The sequence below is a fragment of the Ochotona princeps genome, chromosome 24, assembly GCF_030435755.1.
Source record: "Ochotona princeps isolate mOchPri1 chromosome 24, mOchPri1.hap1, whole genome shotgun sequence".
NCBI lineage: Eukaryota > Metazoa > Chordata > Mammalia > Lagomorpha > Ochotonidae > Ochotona > Ochotona princeps.
The window spans coordinates 19,675,241-19,694,750 of NC_080855.1; the positions used below are offsets into that span (position 1 = coordinate 19,675,241).

General features: G+C 41.2%; 1 protein-coding gene across 1 annotated transcript in view; it reads right to left on the bottom strand.

Annotated features, from left to right (window-relative positions):
* DNAH3 (dynein axonemal heavy chain 3) overlaps positions 1-19,510 on the bottom strand; it is a 126,985-nt gene that overhangs the window by 72,344 nt on the left and 35,131 nt on the right. Inside the window, exons 19-27 of the mRNA XM_036492811.2 lie at positions 16,523-16,614; positions 13,581-13,695; positions 12,749-12,865; positions 10,999-11,178; positions 9,803-9,939; positions 5,418-5,619; positions 4,164-4,256; positions 2,809-2,919; positions 290-404 (exon numbers count right to left, since the gene is read on the bottom strand). Coding sequence (XP_036348704.2) covers positions 290-404; positions 2,809-2,919; positions 4,164-4,256; positions 5,418-5,619; positions 9,803-9,939; positions 10,999-11,178; positions 12,749-12,865; positions 13,581-13,695; positions 16,523-16,614 — 1,162 coding nt within the window. The remainder of the gene's footprint in view (positions 1-289; positions 405-2,808; positions 2,920-4,163; positions 4,257-5,417; positions 5,620-9,802; positions 9,940-10,998; positions 11,179-12,748; positions 12,866-13,580; positions 13,696-16,522; positions 16,615-19,510) is intronic.

Here is a 19,510-nt window from a genome sequence, read left to right on the forward strand (position 1 = left end):
TGGATGGTCAACCCACAGACACCACTCCAGCTTGCGGAATCTCAGCCATGGCTTTGGCCACCACTGAGTCCTGCTTGGAGGGTTCTTGGAAATAAGGTTGAGGGGGGGGGGCAGGGGAAATGATGTGATATTGGCTTCTCTTTTTACTCCCACATCTTCTCTGAGTTAGAAAAGCCTCGCCCTAATGGGTAGGAAACCTTGCATCATTCCATCCGGGAAGGGAACTGAAAGCAAGTCTGAATGCCATTCCTGGAAAGTCAGTAATACCAGGGGAAGCCTCGCTGCTTACCATGGACATCGATGACTGTAAGGGCCCCGAGAGTGAGTCGAGCTCCACTGCTCAGCTTCCCTCGCACCAGCTGGACAATTTGTGCAATCTGATCGTTGCACTTGTTCAGAAAATCCTGACAGAAACAGGGGAGGGGACAAATGATTAAACTGGATTCTCCTCTGGTAATCCCCATTCAGGGAATGACATCATCAACCACTCAATGGCCAGATGCCTTCCTGTAAGTTTATCCCTCAAAGCTTCCGGCAGCCATTATTAACATCTAGATGAATTTCAAATGCATTATGCAAACTGAAAGAGGCCAGATTTAGAAGACTATATACTGTTGTGGTTTCAGGTTTAGGATAGTGGGAAAAAGATAAAACTTTAGGGACAGAAAGCAGATTGATAATTTCCAGAGGCTTAGAGTAGAGTAGATAGAGTAAATATAGAGTGTATAAGGGGATGTGGAACTGTTCTGTGCCTTGCTTGTCATTGTGCCTGCATGACTATAGGTATTTGGGAAAACTCAGAACTGTATGCTAAAAAGAGTTAACTTTTACTGTATATAAAATGCACAGTAAGAAAGAATTAACTTTTTCAGATTAAGGGAGATGATTCAGATGTCAAAATAAAATAACAACATGTAATCCTACTGTAGGAAAAAAGGAGAGTAGTGGGGCAACTGCCTAGACTTAAATTAGCCAATTTAAAAGGTTTATAGAATAGAATATGCTAATAAAATGTTTATTCCCTGATTTGGCTAACTGCACTATGGTTACGGAAGACATTAATATCTACGGAATCTGGACTAAGGGTATATGGTAACTATTCACATCATTTTTATAACATTATTTTAACCCTGTTCTATTTCTAAATGAAGAGATTAAAAATCTAGATGAATTAAAATTTTTATTTATTTGAAAGTCAGAGACAGAGATAGAGATCTCCTACCCACTGGTTTATTCCCTAAATGCCTGCAACCGCTGGAGCTGAGCCAGACTGAAGCCTGGAACCAGGAACTCAATCTGGACCTCTCACATGGAGGGATCCAATTCCTGAAGCCACTACCTGCTGCCTCTAGGGTGCACATGAAGAATAAGCTGTAACTGGGAATAGAGCTGGGACTTAAATTTTGGCACTCTGATATGGGATATGTGTATGCTTAGTAGTATTTTAAATGCTATGCTAAATACTCACCCCTAAAAATAAAGTTTAAAAAAGAAAAAGAGCACCTTAAGTTCAAATCTCACCTTTCTTATGCCCTAGCTATGTGGTTCTGGGAAATGATTTTAAGCCTCTGAGCATCAGCCACCTGGTCTATTAGATTTAGATCATTATAACTACATCTTTAAAATGCTTTGAGGATTGAATGATACAGTAAAGACAGAGTGAAGCACCTGGTAAAATATTTCATGTGAATAAAACATTCAGTGAAAACCCGTAGTTATTACAGTTATTAATACCAAAGTCTTTGGCACACAGCAATATATATATTCTCAATGCTTCCACAATGCCTTTGGGGTACATGTAAAGCCCTTTGTGGGGGTGCTGCTCTCTACATCTCTCTTAGACATGCACATTCCACAGCTATTCCAGATCATGGTACCTTCAGTTGTGCAATGCACCATGATTTTTATCTGAAGACTTTTTTTGCATATTCTAGTTCCACTTTCTAGAACACTCTTCCTTCTCTGCTAATCCCTAGTCATACTTTAGGTCTCCTCTTAAGACATTATTTTTCTGAGAAATCTTCCCCAATCCAATCTCTTCTCTCATTTCCCTCCTCCCTCTTCTCCACACTTCCTCAACTGTTCTTTTCTTAAAATAGTTCTATATAAGGGTCCTTTCATGTCACCCGCTAGTCTGCAAATCCATAAGGACAGAGCGTGCCTATCTTGGTCACCTCTGATTCCTCTGCCTAGCAGTAGTCACAGCAAAGAACAGATGACAAATGTTTATTAAATGAATAATGGATGGCTGGACCAATGGCTATCCCGCACCAATTGCCTGCCACCTTTGGGATACAAAGGCACATCTCTCAGCACGCATCACTCCAGGGCATGGTGGCGTGATGGGAAACACCATCTCTATTAACAGATAGGGAAACTGGGACATAGAGATGCAATCAAAGAAAGCAGAAGTGTTCTGAATCTTGAAAGGACTGGAGGTGAGTTTGTTTGGGACTGGGAATGGTAAGGAGGGGGCTGCAATGGAGAACAAAAGGAAAATGGTACTGGTCTTTTGGCACAGGAAGCCAAAAAGGTCTTTGTTGGTGAAAATTCTGCCAGGTAGATCCCTGGAGGTAAATGCTGATGAGACTTAGAATTTCTGTCTGTGCAAAGTCTCGCACTACACAACTCTACAATGGCACCACTTCTAAACTTAGTGTCCTCAAGAGAACACTGGATTTCGTGACCACTGTGAGCCCAGATGATTTTTGTTTCAGAACTAAAACATGGCTACTCTAATGATAATGACATTCAACTCCTGGTTGATGCTTGGATCTCCTCTGCAAGCTTCAAGGTAGGTTCACTTACCGGCAGGGTACTTTTCACTATGGCTTCAGACACCTCCTGGGTCCAATAGATGGAGGACACACAGATTACCACCTGACCAGGCCACTGCAAGACCCACTGGTTACGAGGGACCTGGGAAAAGTCGGCAGGTGAGGGGGGCTGCTGCTGTAAGATTATTGTGAGCAGTTTGAACTGTCTAAAAACATGACCCCTCAACTTGCCCACACAACAAACACGAAACCCTCCCCACCATTAGGTGCCTAAGGCTTGACATCTCTGGCATTATTGACTTTATGGAAAAGAACATTATTAGCAATCTGATCGATCCATTTTTTCATGCTTTCATCTAGCAAATTTTGTTTTTAAACTAAAGGTTATAATCAAGGTGGTATTTGGGGAAAAGTCTACTTTGTTAACAGCTACATAAAACTGCAGGGCTGTTTTCTTAGCCGTGCCCTCTTTGCCCCATGTTTTTTTTTTCCTTCAATATAGATCAGAAGTAGGTAAGCTGTGGCCTGAGAACCAGATCTCATCATGCTTGTTTTGTTCATAAAAGGTCATTCATTGGAGCACAGCCATGGCCATCATTTATATATTGGCTGCAATACTTTCGTGCTACCAGGACAAACCTAAACAGTTGTAATGGGAATGCATCCCTATAGAGCTGAAAATATTTACCATATGGCCCATTGCAGAAAAAAAGTCTGCTGACTCTTGCTAGATTTGGTTGCATGAAATTAATTTCATACCAGTGACATATGCTGTTTTCTCTCACCAATTTTTGATTTACAACGTATCAAAGAAAAAAAAATGGCCTTTCATTCGCAATGTAAAAACTACCATGAAGGGTAGCAGGGTCAGTCTTCCATATTTCAGGATAAAGGCGTTAACGGAACATGTTTTGTTTTAAGAACACATAGGAAATGGAGGAGGGAAACAAACAAAAAAAATCCATAGTGGACTAAAGTTAGATTCTGCCATCATGAACCTTGATAAAGCTCAGCTAAAGGTTGTGACAGGCTGCTTTCTCTTAGGCCTATGTCACAACTGTTTCCATTAAAGATTTGGGAACTCACTAAGTTATGCCATCCAGCAGTTATGTGATGGAAATAAATGTTCAGTTGGAAGGGGCTCTAAATAGATCTGCTGCTATGAATTCCAGTTGATGAACACAACTGGTTCGAAGCAATACAAGGGTTCTCTTCAACCCTCTTGTGTTGTATCATTTGCTTCTAACTGTAAATACCTCACTAAAACATGTTCATTCTCCTAGGATTTAAAAGTAAGGGAAAGAGGCACAGGGACTTTTGGCTTTCTCCCCAAAGTTCCCTTCACAAAACCAACACCCTGACATGTGTATGCTGATTCTTGTTTACCTTGACATATGCTTCGATTCCAAGTCCAATGACGTCCCGCATACTGGCAAGCATCATCTGCTCCACCTGCTGCAGCCACTTTTCAACCATGCCCTATAGGACAAGATGTAGAGGCAGCAAGTCAGGCACAGCCTCGAGGCAGGATCCATGCGCTTAACACACTTTTCTCTCTAAATGGGGCTGGAGGGAAGCCAAAGATTTGACATATCTTCCATCCAATATTCTTTAACCATTTACCTTACATTTGTCTCTGTTATTCTAAGAACTTTATGCCTCCTTAAAAGTCAATAGGGATTTCTGTCATGTGATTTTTTTTTGGGGGGGGTCACTTTCTGAAACAATTAACTTCTCTGAAAGCAAGCAAAACATTCATATTTCAATTAATAAAATGCTCTTTTTAAAAACAGGTTTGATTCATGCATAATTCTAGTATGGCTCCCAAACTCTGCTGTGTACTGGAGTCCTCTGGAACTCTTTCTAAAACACAGATGTCTGATTCCCACCCCACACTTTTTAAAATTTAATTGGTATGGGATGCAATACAGGCATTTGAGTTTTTCCTTAGAGCTTCAAAGGCAATTTGAATTTGCAGCAAATTGTTTGGTTTTATAACTTCAGGTAATTGCAGCTGTTAACATTAGGAGCATGTAAGCTAGCTGGGTGATACCTGGATTGGTGATATGACTTGTGGTTGCTACAGTTTGCATGTGTGGGTGGCAAAAACAGTCAACAACGCAAGGACCAGAGTGTGCATTTCTACTTCAGTGTGGAATTCCATTCCTTCAGCAGGAATGGAATTTCCATTTCACTCACTATAAGGTCACAATGTTAGGAAAACTAAGTGGCATCATGTCTCAGTGCACCTGTAATGTTCTAGTGACCCTTTGAAAACAAGTGTCACAAGAAGATGGTAGCATCATTTCTGTTGGCCTCTGCATATACAGATTGAAACAGCATCAGTTACTTGGACCTAATTCCTGCTACTACTTGTATACCAAGTTAGGTTCATATCCTTCCACAAACTTAATTATGTGGCTTGCAGGAAAATATTCATTTTAGGACTGTGTCAACTGAGACCATAGACTCAGAGATTAAATAACTTTCTCAGATCACTCAGTGGTTAATTGATGGATCCAAGCATTACATACTCAGGCCATTTAAAAAAGATGGTTCAAATGTTTGGCCAGTGTTCTCTCTGATGCTCTCTGCTGTGTTATGGAGGGGAAAAAACCAAAAATGGGTAAAGGGAGTTACTCTGGCTTTAGCTGGATAGATATTCTGTATGAATGGAACAATTTCTTTTTCTGAGCTGATCATGCCGACGATGGTCAGGTTGTCTGTAAACTCCAACTTGGCAATCCCTTCAAAGCACTTCTTCAAGTGTGGTTGCACTCGGAGGGGGTCCTTTGTTTCAGACAAGATCTCCAGAAGTTCGTCATTTGACAAGAAGAAGAACCTATTACAAAGTAAAGGAGGATAGCAACTGAATCTCTCCAGGAACTTAGGCCAACCACATGATACCCCTGACAAGGCAGACCACGTCCAGGGGTATACCAGCTATGTCTTAGGGTCTTCCCTCAGGCTTTCATTATGACTTTCATTTGAAGTTTAGAAGCTGAAGATGGTTTTAGCTTTCAGATCAAGACAGAGGAAGAAGGCTGATATATTTGAGTTTAATATGATTGAGGGATAGATTTCTACCAAAAGGAAGAAATCTGAATAGACTGGGCATTATCTTTTTTTTTTTTTTTAAGAATTTACTTATTTATTTGAAACTTACAGAGAGAGTGTGTCACACACACACACACACACACATTTTCTATCTACTGATTCAGTCCTCAAATGATTTAGTTCCCAAATGGCTGAACCAGACAAATTCCCGAAGCCTGGAATTCTATCCAGGTCTCCCACATGGGTGAAGGCCCAAGTAGTTAGGCCTTCTTCTACTGCTTTACTAGGCACATTAACAGGGAGCAGGATTGCAAGTGGAGCATCCCAGCACTAGAACTGACTCTTGCATGGGATGCTGGTGCATCAGGCAGCGGCCCACAATACCAGCCCCCAGTGGTTCTCAACTTTGCACTTAAGAATCACCTCAGGAGTGTCTAAAACTTCCAGTGCGCAGAGCTTCTGGAGTTGGATCTGGAGAAACACATATGCTCAAAAATTTCAGGTGCTTCTAATGTGCAGTTAGCATTGAGACTTGTGGTAAGAAAAGACTTGTCTTTCATTCTCTCCCAATATGCCAGAAAATGGTATAGTTATGAAACCACAAGATGCTTATTAATAGTGGCTCTATTTACATGCACAGATCTCTGGCATCTTCTCAATTACACAGAAAAAGACAACATCATCTCTTTTCTCAGGCCCTAAAGGCAGCAATAATCCTTCAGACAATGTGCAAGGAACACGCCTCTGCTGCGACAACCAGTCTGAAAGTTCCATAATGGAGAGACCTTGTGACCATAATCTTCACTGCATAACAGTGGATTATAAAACTGGCCACAATGTTTTTAGCTCCTCTCATCTAGAGTCTATTTTCACATCCCTCGAACCTGGGCATGCTCTGTGTCTCGCTTCAGTCAAGAGAATGTAGTGAATTTGAGTTTGCACAAATTTCAAATCTTACAAGAGGCCTTGATGCTTCCACTCTTGCTCTCCTAGGACTCCTGTGAGCACCACCATGTGAACAAGCCCTAGCTAGTCTTCTGGAAGACGAAAGGTACGTGGTTCAACTTGCTAATAGGAAATTAAGCACTAGGTAAGTGATTAATGCCAGAGATTGCCAGCAGACTATAGTCACATGTGAGTTCTCATGATTACAGATGAATCAGTCAACTGAGCCCAACTCAACCCGCCAATCTGCAGGAGTAGGAGCTAAATGTTGTTTCAAACCTCTAAATTTTGGAGTCTTTGTTACATATCAAAGAAACTAATATACTGACTGTGGAAAGTTAAGCAAGTAAGGCAGAGATCAAGAATTAATTATTGGCTGTCTGATTAACCAATATCTAAACAATGCTGTCAATTTCTCCCACTGTCAAGTGAAATTCACATGAGTGTGTTCCATGAGTTCATACTGCTTCTATTTCCATCATGTGTGACCATGAATAAGACCAAATGGTTACAACAACATGTATTTTAAATCAAAATAACAGTTCAGTACTCTGCATTTTCAAGATAAAATTTATGTGACTATCAATAACTTTCAAAGTGTCTACTAATAATATTTAGCTTTATTAAAAAAAAAAACAGCAAGAGGGCCCAGCGCGATAGTCTAATTGCTAAAGTCCTCACCTTGACATGCCAGGATCCCATATGGGCACTGGTTCTAATCCCAGTGGCCCTGCTTCCCATCCAGATCTCTGCTTGTGGCCTAGAAAAGCAGTGGAGGATGGCCCAAAGTCTTGGGACCCTGCGCCCGTGTAGAAGAATCGGAAGAGGCACCTGGCTTTAGATCTGCCAGTTCTGGCCATTGCAGCCACCTGGGGAGTGAATCAGCGGATGGAACACTTTCCTCTCTGTCTCTCCTCCTCTCTGTATATCTGACTTTCCAATAAAAATAAACTAAAATCTTTAAAAAATATATAAAGAAATACTGACATATATGCATGCATTTAATTTGGTGAGAAATATGGCTTAGAAAGTTTAAGCAAATAAATGTCTGGACTCCCTGAGTTTAAATTCTAGACTGGCCATTACCAGTGTTCTGATTTTAGGAAAATTATTCTTTTCTCATTTATAAAATGAGAATAATGCTCTCAACTTCATAGGATTACTATGAGGGTTAAGTAAGTTAACTAAATCTAAAGCATTTAAAGCAGTGTTCCCGTATAAGCGAAAGGCTATTTTAGTGTTGACTACTCAGACTTTTATTAAGGATAATAGTGGATACAGAACCAGAAGCCAAATATTACAGGTCTCCTAAAGTTTAACCTTGTCTAAAAATTTTGTGCTTCCAAATCAGTTATTCTACTTTTTGTATTATATTTGTATTGTCTAATACAGAAACCATTGGTCATATGTGGCTATTATATAGAAAATTCGATATTAAATAAACTAGAAATCCACTTTCTTATGTTAAAGTACTCAATGCCCACATGGAGCTAATGGACATGGTCTTAGTAAATACATAAAACATTCTTACTGGAGCTCGTGCGCTGGCTTAGTGGCCTAACCTACCTGCATTAAGCAACAGTATCCCCATTTAGGAATTGGTTCATGTCCTGGCAGTTTACTTCCAATCCAGCTCCCTGCTAATGGCCTGGAAAAGCAGCAGAGGATGGCCCAAGTCCTTGAGCCCTTGCACCCACACGAGAGATCAGGAAGAATTTCCTGTCTCCCAGAGTTTAGGACCAGCCCAATTTTGGCCAGAGTAACCATCTGGGGCGTGAGTCAGCGGATGGAAGAGCTTGATCTCTGTCTCTTTCTCTCTTTCTCTTTGTAATTATGATTTTCAAGTACAAAAAATAAATCTTTTTAAAAAATTCTTATCATCACAGAAGGCTGTATTAGACAACACTGCACTGAACAGGTACCAATGAAATTTAAGAATTTCTGCTTGAAACAGATGCAAGTTGGAGTGCAGGGGACTGACTTTGTATCCCTGTCAAGGAACATTAAAATGTACTTTTTGAAAAGTGAATTAGCATCAAGCCTGTAAACCAACAGAAGTCAAATGACATGCAGTGGCCACCCATGATGAACTAGACAAGGAAGGATTTTTAGAATGGAGGACCTTCCTTTTTGGAATTACCCCTTTAAAATTACCTTGATTTTTACACAGAACAACACTGATTCTTGTGGGGAAGTAACAGTCAAATGTAAACATACCTCCCAGAAAGCACAAAATTTAATGGTGAAACATTTGGTTCACATTTCTGAAATACACAGTCTAGGTACCGATTGTTTTTACATGTGACAGCACATTAATTTGTACAGCAAATATGCAAAATAGGGGACCTTATATTCCAATTTTATATTGGAGAATCTGAAGCTCATAAATATTTGCTGGAGGTCTCAAGATTAGCAAGGAAGGTTGGAGCTTTAAAATAGGACTGTGAAACGTCAAAGGCCAGGTTCTGAATCCTGAATACCATGTTTATGTTTTTTTTTCCCATTGGCAGAAGATAATTTTGCTTGGTCAAAGTGTGACTTTGACCCCCTGTGTTCATTCAATCTCTCAGAGATTAGGGAATATCTAGTTTTTGGACCATATAAGGTCCTCAAAGTCATTTGGTATGGCCTGCTAAGGTAACCACAGCTAGAACTCAAAATTTAGCCAAGTGTATATATATATATATATATATATATATATATATATATATAGTACATATATGGCATATATAGCCAAGTATATATAAAAAAACCTAATTTTTTTTAGTTGAAGATTCTGCATGGTCACAAAACAATATCATAAATACCCAGAGTGTCTTTTCACAGAATAGGTGTTCTTCACCTTGCACAGTGAACACAAGGACGTGGTCCACTCCTGAATGCTGTCTTTTGAGGGGAATGGAGAACCAGGAAGGAATAAGGAATAGTTGGTTATAGCCAATTCTCAGTATGAAAAAAAAATGTAACTCTACTTATGTGTGAGTCAAGCAGGTAATAAGAAATGGGAGAACATTGCTGGATACCTGGGGAAAAACAGTCTCTTCTTCTCCAGGTACTCATTTAGCCCCTTCTGGATGTCCTCCAACAGAACATTGGCTTCTTCAAGCTTCTCATTCATCCGTGGCTGGTCTGCTGCCACCAGAACTCGAGTATCTTTCACCTAGATTCCATCAGAAAAGGCCACAGTGTTCATGTAGCTTCCAACATTTGAGAATAGCCATTGTGAAAAGTGTGGTGTGGCAAACCCAAGAACTAATATCTCCTGCCCCACCAACTGCCTCTTCACTTTCCTCCTAATCGCACTGGGGTGAACTCTACCATAATGTCATGCTGTCCTCTGATCATTGTTGAGTGGGGTTGGACTTCTGAAATCAACCAAGCTAATGATATGTCAATTTCTATGAGTTTAGAACCCAAATCATGACCTTATGTCCTACTCAGCATTGGCCTCTTAAACAAGGGAGCTTTGGAGCTGTGTATCATGTCCAGCCATGAGACTGAGTGAAAAGTAAGCCAGTCTGCAGAGCGACTGAAGCAGGTGTGGGAAGAGGGACCAAGAGCTCACATGTGGAAATTTTTGAGTTCCAGATCTGTCCTTGATGAGGCCGAGGTCTGTGCTCTTTGTGCCCTTAGGGCCAGACACTCATCTGGTCTGTCTGAGTTTCCCTGAGTGGGTTTCTATAACTTGCAACCAAAGAATTGTAGCTCATATAAAATCCCCTGGCTAGGAATTACGAATTCCCATTTTCCTCACTCCCACAAACAAGCAGGGCAGCTAAAAACTCACTGAGACAAATTCTTTGTTGTAAGTCTACCCCAATTTGAGTACAATTGAATCAAACAAAGAAAGACATTCCCTCTTAACAGATGTCCCAATGAACTCTGCAACCCTCAAGGCTTGATTCCAATGTCACCTGTTTTGCAATCCGACCTTGACACTTTCAAACAACTAAATCACTCTTCTGTATGCTGAATAATACAACCTGGTAATAATTACCTCTGGGGAGGTGGGATTTCAAGCGGTTTCTACTTTTCATAATATATGTACTTATGTTTGAAATTTTGGCCCATTAGAAAAACAAATAAATAAAAATACAAAATTTGCCTCAATCCAATTTACTTAGACGTTTTAATAGGGATAATCACAACGTACAATGAGGAGTATTTTTATGGCATGCCCACATTCCTGTGGATGAGATGTGCTGGGGAAAATACTCACTGCTTGGGACATGAGTGATTTCCAACAACTGTCCACAGTGGCAAATTTCCTGCCCTCTTCTGGCATCTGGGCTATTATGTCCTCTGAACTGAAGATGGGTTCCAAGTACAGCCAAGTGGCTTGGCATTTCAACCAGGCGTCCAAAGTTTCCTGCACACGTACCAGCTTTTCTTCCCATTTCTGTGAAGTTAGCATTTTATATTTGAACTATTAACCTGTCCCTCAGAACCACAGACCCACTGAATGAACAAATCAATGGATTACTATTCATTCATTTACTTTATAAAAAATGGATCTAAGGTATTTCAAAATATTCGCAGAAACTGAAATTAAAAGACAAATTGGGAGCCGGCACAGTGGTGGCAAGCTAGTCCTCAGCCTGCAGTGTTGCTATCCCATAGGGGCACTGGTCTGTGTCCCAGCTGCTCCAATTCTGATCCAGCTCTCCTGTTTATGACCTGGGAGAGCAGTGGAGAATGGTTCAAGCCTTTGGGCCCTTACACTCACATGGAAAAATATACGTATTTTTCATATGGAAAAAAAATAGATATATATATTTTAAGATACATTTATGTTGGTGCAAAACAATTCTGAAATAGTGCACATTTTCCATGAACTTTCGAAGAGCCACTGGACTTACTGAGTGTCCTCTTTATTTATTGTGGGCTAGGGGTTTATAGCAGTGAACGAAACAAGAGTATCTGCCCTCATGGAGCTCCATTCCAATGGAATGTTGATAACAACAGTTGACACTGACTCTGTGACAAGTGATGGACTGAGTGTTTTATGCATGTAAAATCACTAACCGTACAGCCTTATGAGGTAGGTATCATTACGTATCTCACGTCACACATTCAGGATAGATAACCAACTGTTCTAGCAAACTTTCTAAAGTGATACAATAATGGACAGAACCAGATTTTGAACCCCGGCACTCTGGGTACAGGGTCTGTGCCCTTGGCCTAAGATACTTCACTCCCCATGTTGCCCCGACAGCTGGAGCTGAGTCGATCCAAAGCCAAGAGCCAAGAGCCTTTTTCAAGTCTCCCACAAGGGTATGCGGAACCAAAGCTTTGGGCCATTCTCCACTGCCTTCCCAGGCCACAAAAGCAAGGAGCTAGATGGGAAGTGGAGCAGTCAGGACATGAACTGGTGCCCATACGGGATCCTGGTACATGCAAGGTGAGAACTCTAGCTATTAGGCTTTTCTTTCTTTTTTCTTTTTAAAAGATTTACTTCTTTTTATTGGAAAGTCAGATTTACAGAGAAGGAGAGACAGAGAACATTCTTCCATCCGTTGGTTCACTCCCCAAGTGGCTGCAATGGCCATAGCTGAGCTGATCCAAAGCCAGGAGCCAGGAGCTTCTTCCAGGTCTCCCATGTGGGTATAGAGGCCCATGGCTTTGAACCATCCTCTATTGCTTTCCCAGGCCACAAGCAGGAAGCTGGAAGGGAAGTGGAGCAGCTGGGATATGAACCAGCGCCCATATGGGATCCTGGTGCATGCAAGGTTAAGATTTCAGCCATTAGGTTATTGCACAGGCCCAAGGTCTTTCTTTTGGAAGATTATTACAAAGGCTTGGCATTGCATATGCTTATTTGGATGGTTAGTACTTTCAGTCTCATGTTACTTGTTTTTTTTCCAATCAGAACAAAGTATCTTTGCTAACTCAAGTTAAAAGTTTTCTCCTTTCCTCTGACACACCCAGGCTAACAGTAATGATAAAACATTCAACTCTTTCCCTCTTACCCGGCATTCTGTTTCTATTGGTTTGATGAATGGGGAGCCACACATGGTCTGGGTCTTTATCACATGATCATCGAGAAGCAACTGAATTTCATCAACTGCGCACAGGATGCTGGTATCCTGCAAAGAAGTTAAATCCATCAAATCAGAATTGCCCTCCTATTTTTCATACTGATCCCCAACAGCCTCACATAGCTCAGAATTCCACCCCAGTGGGATAGGAATCTACATCCTGCAGCATCTCTGGCCCTGCCGCAGGCCTGCAGAAGCAGAGCCTGCATGTTAACCACAGGTCTTTGGGTTGATGCCTGTGCACATTAACATCCAAGAGGCTGGAGATACCGCTGACTCACTGGTATGCTCTGAGCTCCCTGAGCAGCTTTTGGAAGACAGGAGAGCATCTCAAAATGTTCACGCAAAAAATGGGAATGGAAAGGTAAGCTTATTCTGATGCAAAAACTCCTTTTGAAACCCACACATAGCTTATTCACGTTATGTGTTTTCCATGAGCATCTTGAAGGACCCTTGTATGTGAGTCTGGGCCGTCCGTGGGAGATGCTAATTCAGGAGGCTTGCTCAGTTCCTCTGACCTGAACAAGCTGCTTGCTCTGAGTCAAAAGGGCCTTTCTGATGTGAAATTGCATGGTTCCAGTAATGCCTCAGAGGAGGGATAACTGGCACAGGAAGGCAACTGGAGGAGAGAGCAATCAAAATGAGAGGGATTACTCCTCTGTGAGCTCTGCGCTGACTGAGTGAATCATCTCTGTCATCTGCGACGCAATACCCCGGGCTGCTTTCAGAGGGAGGGTGTGGCTGCGGTTGGAGTGAGACTCACAGTGTCCCTGTATTTCATGAAGTTGAATGTCATGTTAGCCCATTCTAATTTCATTTTCTCCAAGTTCTTCTCCAGGGAATATTCCTTGCTGGCGGCTGCGCCAATGGGCTCCAATCTAAAGAGACAAAAACAACAGCAGCAACGTGAACAGGGGAGGAAGAGAAAATGTGTTGAAGGAGGAATTTCAGATGTCTTCAGAAAATTGTAGAAAGCTCTCCGAACCACCACTTTTTTTTTTCACACAATAAAAGTACACGGTTTTAGCAAAATATGTATTGTCCTGATTTAAATCTTGCCAGCTACTGCCAAAGGTCTGCATGATTTCTCACCTTGCATTTCAAGTTTTGAATTTCTGTGGATTTCTATGATGGCTTTTTGCCATTCTTCCCTCCCCATTTCAAAAACAACTGCATTTCCCTGGTACTCTGGGGCCACCCATCTAAGCTCCTCTATTCCACAGATAAGGAGATGGAGAGAAGAGGGGAAGACAATTGCTTTCTTGTTTCCAAGCAGAGCTCTGGGTCCTAAACTCCAGGTGTGACCAAAGAGATGGAAGTAAAGTTCTTTAAAGGCAATTATCTTCTTTGCTCCAACCCTGTCTTTATTGTATTCTAGATGGTAGAAGAGATGACCTGGTCTTTACTTATATGTCAGGAAATTGAGATCCAGAGGAAGCAAGTGATGGGTCCAAAGCCACTAGATGGAGAGTGCTGTAACAAGGCCTAGAACCAGTTCCTCTGCTTCTTCCCCTGCTATTTCCTCTTCAATACCCACACCCCAGCCTCCCTCCCCGGCCCAATTATGTGCCTTCTCCCATTTACTTGTCAGAAGAACATGTGGTCAACCAAATAAGGGTAAATATAGATTTGAAAGGCCTCATTAACTCAAAGGGGAGGGAGACCAAGCACAGACAGACAATTTCTTTTTTTTTTTAAGATTTATTTATTTTTATTACAAAGTCAGATATACAGAGAGGAGAGGAAGATCTTCCATCTGATGATTCACTCCCCAAGTGAGCCGCAATGGTCAGTGCTGTGCCGATCCGAAGCCGGGAACCAGGAACCTCCTCCAGGTCTCCCACACTGGTACAGGATCCCAAATCTTTGGGCCGTCCTCGACTGCCTTTCCAGGTCACAAGCAGAGAGCTGGATGCGAAGTGGAGCTGCCGGGATTAGAACCGGCGCCCATATGGGATCCCGGTGTGTTCAAGGCGAGGACTTTAGCTGCTAGGCCACGCCTCCGGGCCCGCACAGACAATTTAAAACAATGACTGATTCAGACCTCTCTCAGCAACATGGTCCATCATGGTTAAGTGTGGTCTTTGGAAGACAGCCCAAAGGAGTGTGCATGTAGGGGATAATTAACAAAGGCATGTGACAACACAGGTAAGTGTAAGAAGAGGAGTTCTATGGCCTCCAGCGTTCACTGGCTATGTGGCCATGTCTCATTACAGACCTCAGGTTAGACTGTCATCTGCCTATGACAAAGAGTTGATGGGATAATTCAGTAAGGCAGAATGCTGGAAATGTGCCTTATAAATAACCCAGGGTTAGATGTAAAATGCCAATCATTGCAGAGAGGTGGTATTATAAAGTTAGGGACTCTCTGAAGCATTTCAAAAAGTTGACCTCACCCAAATATGTCAGAGAAGCTCATTTACCGTGGACTATGATAAAGACGTGTTAACTAAGTGAGTGGAATACCACATGCAGTAATAGGTTCATGACTGAGTACCTAGACATACCATCAGTTCAGGTTACATGCCTGTTACAATCTGAATGTTTACTGTCCTCCCAAAATTTATGTGTTAATTCCTGGACCTCTCACAGATACCATAAGCCATGGATAGTAAGATCTCTTACAGACTACAACACAGTATTTACATATAAACTGCCTACCTCCTGCTTAAATAATTTCCAGATGACTTAACAATACATAAAACAATGTAAATGTTATGGAAAGGGTTATTAGATTGTATATGTTTAGGAGATAATGACAAGAAAAAAGTCTCTCTATATATTCAGTACAGATGCACTCTTTTTTCAAATGCTTTTGATTCCTGGTTGGTTGAGTCCACGGATTGCAAAAAAAAAAAATGAACAAAAAACCCAACAATACCCACGGATATGGAAGGCTGAATTTAATTTATTCCTAGCAGAAAGGTGTGTATCTCTAGGCCTGCTCTTTAATAAAAACATTGAGAATTTATTCGAGTGGCTAAGATGAGACAGAGAGAAAGAGAACCTGATTCACCAAATGCCTATACAGCCTGCCCATGGACTTGACCGAATCCAGGAACTGGGAACTCCTACATAGGTGGTAGGAAACCAATTACTTGAACCATCGCCACTGCCTCTGAGGGTGAGTGTTAGCAGGAAGCAGGGGTCATATGTGAAACTGGGAATGGAGAAGAGGCACACTCCTAGACAGATACGGGTGTCCCAACCAAGGTCTTAATCACTAGGTTAAGCATCAACTCTTTGAGGCCTACCCCATAATGAAGGACTGGCTGTGAGGCATCATAGCACTCAGGTGTGGGGAGAATTGGCTTGATTGTTTCGTGGAATTTGGGAGCTCAGGAGGCCACTCCTAGTTAGTTGTTTATAGAAGAGGAAACGGGAACAGAAAGGCTAAATGGGTTTTGCCCTAAGCTATTGTAAGCTGTGTTTGAAGCTCAGGTTCAAAGAACATGATTAAAACAAAATTTCCCCTTTGAAATAAAATCCCTGACTTACTTTTCTAGTTATAATCATCAGCTTTTATAACTAAATATGAAAGATGCCCCAGGAGGTGGTCTACCCAACTTCAGGCTATCACAGTCTCAAGTCATCCTAAACCTGAAGAAACACCATCTGACAGGATGATTATATCACGGTGGGGGACTCATAGATATTTTAACAAATAATAATAGAAAAACTTATGCAGAAAGAGATGAGCCTTACTTTTCAATGTATTTGTTGAATCCAAATTCCAGCATATTGGAGAGGCAAGTTGTTTCAGTTGGCTTTATTTCATAGCCAACAATGTCACTGATCTGCAAAGGAGAGAGAAAAACAGGTGCTTACTGACCATGGTTGGGTTATCCCACAGATGAGGACGGAGAGGTCCACCTGCGCTGTTGAGAGCTAGACAAGTTGCTTGCCTGATTAGAGCTTTTTAAAAATTAAGAAGAAAAATCTAAATCCACTTAAATGTAGCTGAATAAAGTATATGACTGATGGCTATTGAATAGTACAAGCCTAAGGAACCTGGAAGCAGTCTAGAGCCCACCCTGCATTGCATCTGGTTTACTAGGGTTGACTCGTCTCCCTATCAGCTTGTGAACATTCTGAGAGCTGGGGATGGGGCTGGCTTGCTTATGTGTTCCCAAACCTATGCAAAGCTCAGGCCATGAAAGACATAAAGAGAGGAAGCCATGAGGACACAAAATGGGCAGATATCCACAACTCTGTGATCTAAAGACTGAGGGAAGGATTTTCTTTTTCACCCAGTGCCCCCTACTTGTTGGAAATCCTCATTCCTCTGATGTAAATGGAGCCAAAGGCTTCCCCCCAGGACAAATATCCTAGAGAAAGGTGTTAAGTGAAGGCTGTGATGACTTGAAAACTCAGGGACTGAAGGATCTGGGAAGCATGAGGGTCTTCCATGTACAAGAGAAAAATGGGGGCCAAAAAAGAATTTTCTCTAAAAACAAAAACCTTACCACCTGCTCAATTCTCTCTCTATCTGACCCTTGAAGCACTGATGCCTACCAAGGCAGGAGAGTGTTGGGTACACCTGGCTTTTAACAGGCATCAGGAAGCATTTATCGAGTGAAAACACCTTACAGTAATGAACCTGAGTGAAAGCATAAATAAAACAGATGATGCAATAGTTCCCAATCTGAGTTCTGAGGACACCTAGAACACTAAAATAATGGAAATAAGAAACAATAATGAACATGTATTACAGGCTTCCCACAAAGGAGTCACTGAAGAATTTTATGTATTTCATTTTTACTATGTAATGAGTAAGGTACTAACATAATATTATTCCACTTTCCAAAGAAGGAAAACAAGTAAAAAAATTATCTTGTTCAAGACCACTCAGTTACTAAATGCCACAACTGGGGCTTGGATCCAAGTCTGACTCCAAGTCTACTACCGAGCATAGCCTAGCTTCTCTCACAGGTCTTCCACTGTACAGCTGGCTAAGTTACACACTGCCTAACTCTAGGAAGTACAATTCCTGCTGCAGTGCATAAAGTGCCATTCCTTAGAACTGTAAGTGTTCCTGGCGGGCTCTGGGCTCTCGTTTATCTCTTTGACATGACAGCCTAGAACAACACACTGACTCTCTAGAATTAAATGATACAGCTCCATAAAACATGTGTCATGGAACTCAGCCCACAGTAAGAACTCAGATTGGTGATTTTATGTTTTAAATTGCTTTTGCTAATTACAGAGATTGATAACTCATTTCCTTCTCTAAGACCTATCCGTATTCAGTCCAATATCTATCCATTTAGCCTCTTGTAGCTATTAAGCATTTGAAATGTGCCCACTCTAAACTGAGATTGAAGTCAGTATAAAAACACACCAAAGTGCTCAGACTCTGTATATTTACAGTTTTTACACTAATTACATTTGTAAATGACAATATTTTGGATCCATTTGCTAATTATAATAAAATCTATTCATAAAATTTATTTCACCTGTTTCCTTTTAAAGATATAACTACTAGAAACTTCAAAAATTATGCGTATGGTTGTCTTTGCTTTTTTCCTGGATGGCATGATCCTTGTCCTAGAGCCCAGCATTGGTATACACCAGAGTGTACCATCTTGTGGCCCTTCCATCTCCTTTGAAACCACAAAGGCAAACCCTTTGCTGATATCTGTGAAGTCTGTGTCTCAGGCCTAGGATACTGGTTTTTCCTGCTTACGTTCTGGCAAATGACCAGAAACCTCAGGATAGCCACCACATGACCTTAGAAGATCCATCTTCAAAGCCTTCAGTTACAGGCGGTGCATGCAGACTCCGGCCAGAACTAGATCTGGACAAATGGAATCCCCTGAATTAGGCATGAGGGCACAGAATGACTTCCTGGGCCTCAGACTGACACTGGGGTGTCTTACGGACGAGAATATACGTTGAGCCTACCTAGTGACTTTCGTCTTCTCTGAGCTGCCTTTCAACCACTCTGATGGGATTTCAAATTAGGAACTCAGTCCTCAGCAGTCACCATTCTGGGTCCCTTTTACCTAAGATTTACTGCCCCCTACTGCCTGCTCCCTCTTTCCCTCCGACCTGATATTTCTTGCCCTCTTCATCTTTTTAGATCAATTAGAACAATCTTGGATTCTAATTCAATTCCCTATCAGTCACTACCCATGTGACAATTTCTTCAAATCTCAGTTTTTGCTATTTATGACATGGATATAATAATAGTCCTTATTTCACAGGTTTCTCAGGCAAACGAAATGAGGGAGTCCAAAGCAAGTAAGCAAAACACAGGGAAGTACATTATGTGTCTGTGCACGATCAGTTCCGGGTCCCACCCATGGGGTCTTAAATCCTTTATACGTATGATGTAGTATTTGCACATCTATGCAATTCAATCATATACTTCAAATCACTTCTAAATTATTTATAATACCTAGTGTAATTTACCTAATGTAAATTCCATATAAATAAATATGTATAAATGTTATACTGTATATGCCTGATCAATGATTTGTTAGTTTCCTATAAATTATTTGTACAGTTGACCGAGTATAGCTGGTACTGAGTTTTAGCTATTATTTCAATTATTACTTTATCATAATTCTAAGGAATACTTTTCCAATCTATCTAAGTGGTTTTTAAATAGGAATGGCAGGAATTTTTCAAGTACCCATAGGTAAGAATAGTATTATTTCCGAGTTAAGTATAGGTAGATTGGATAGCTTT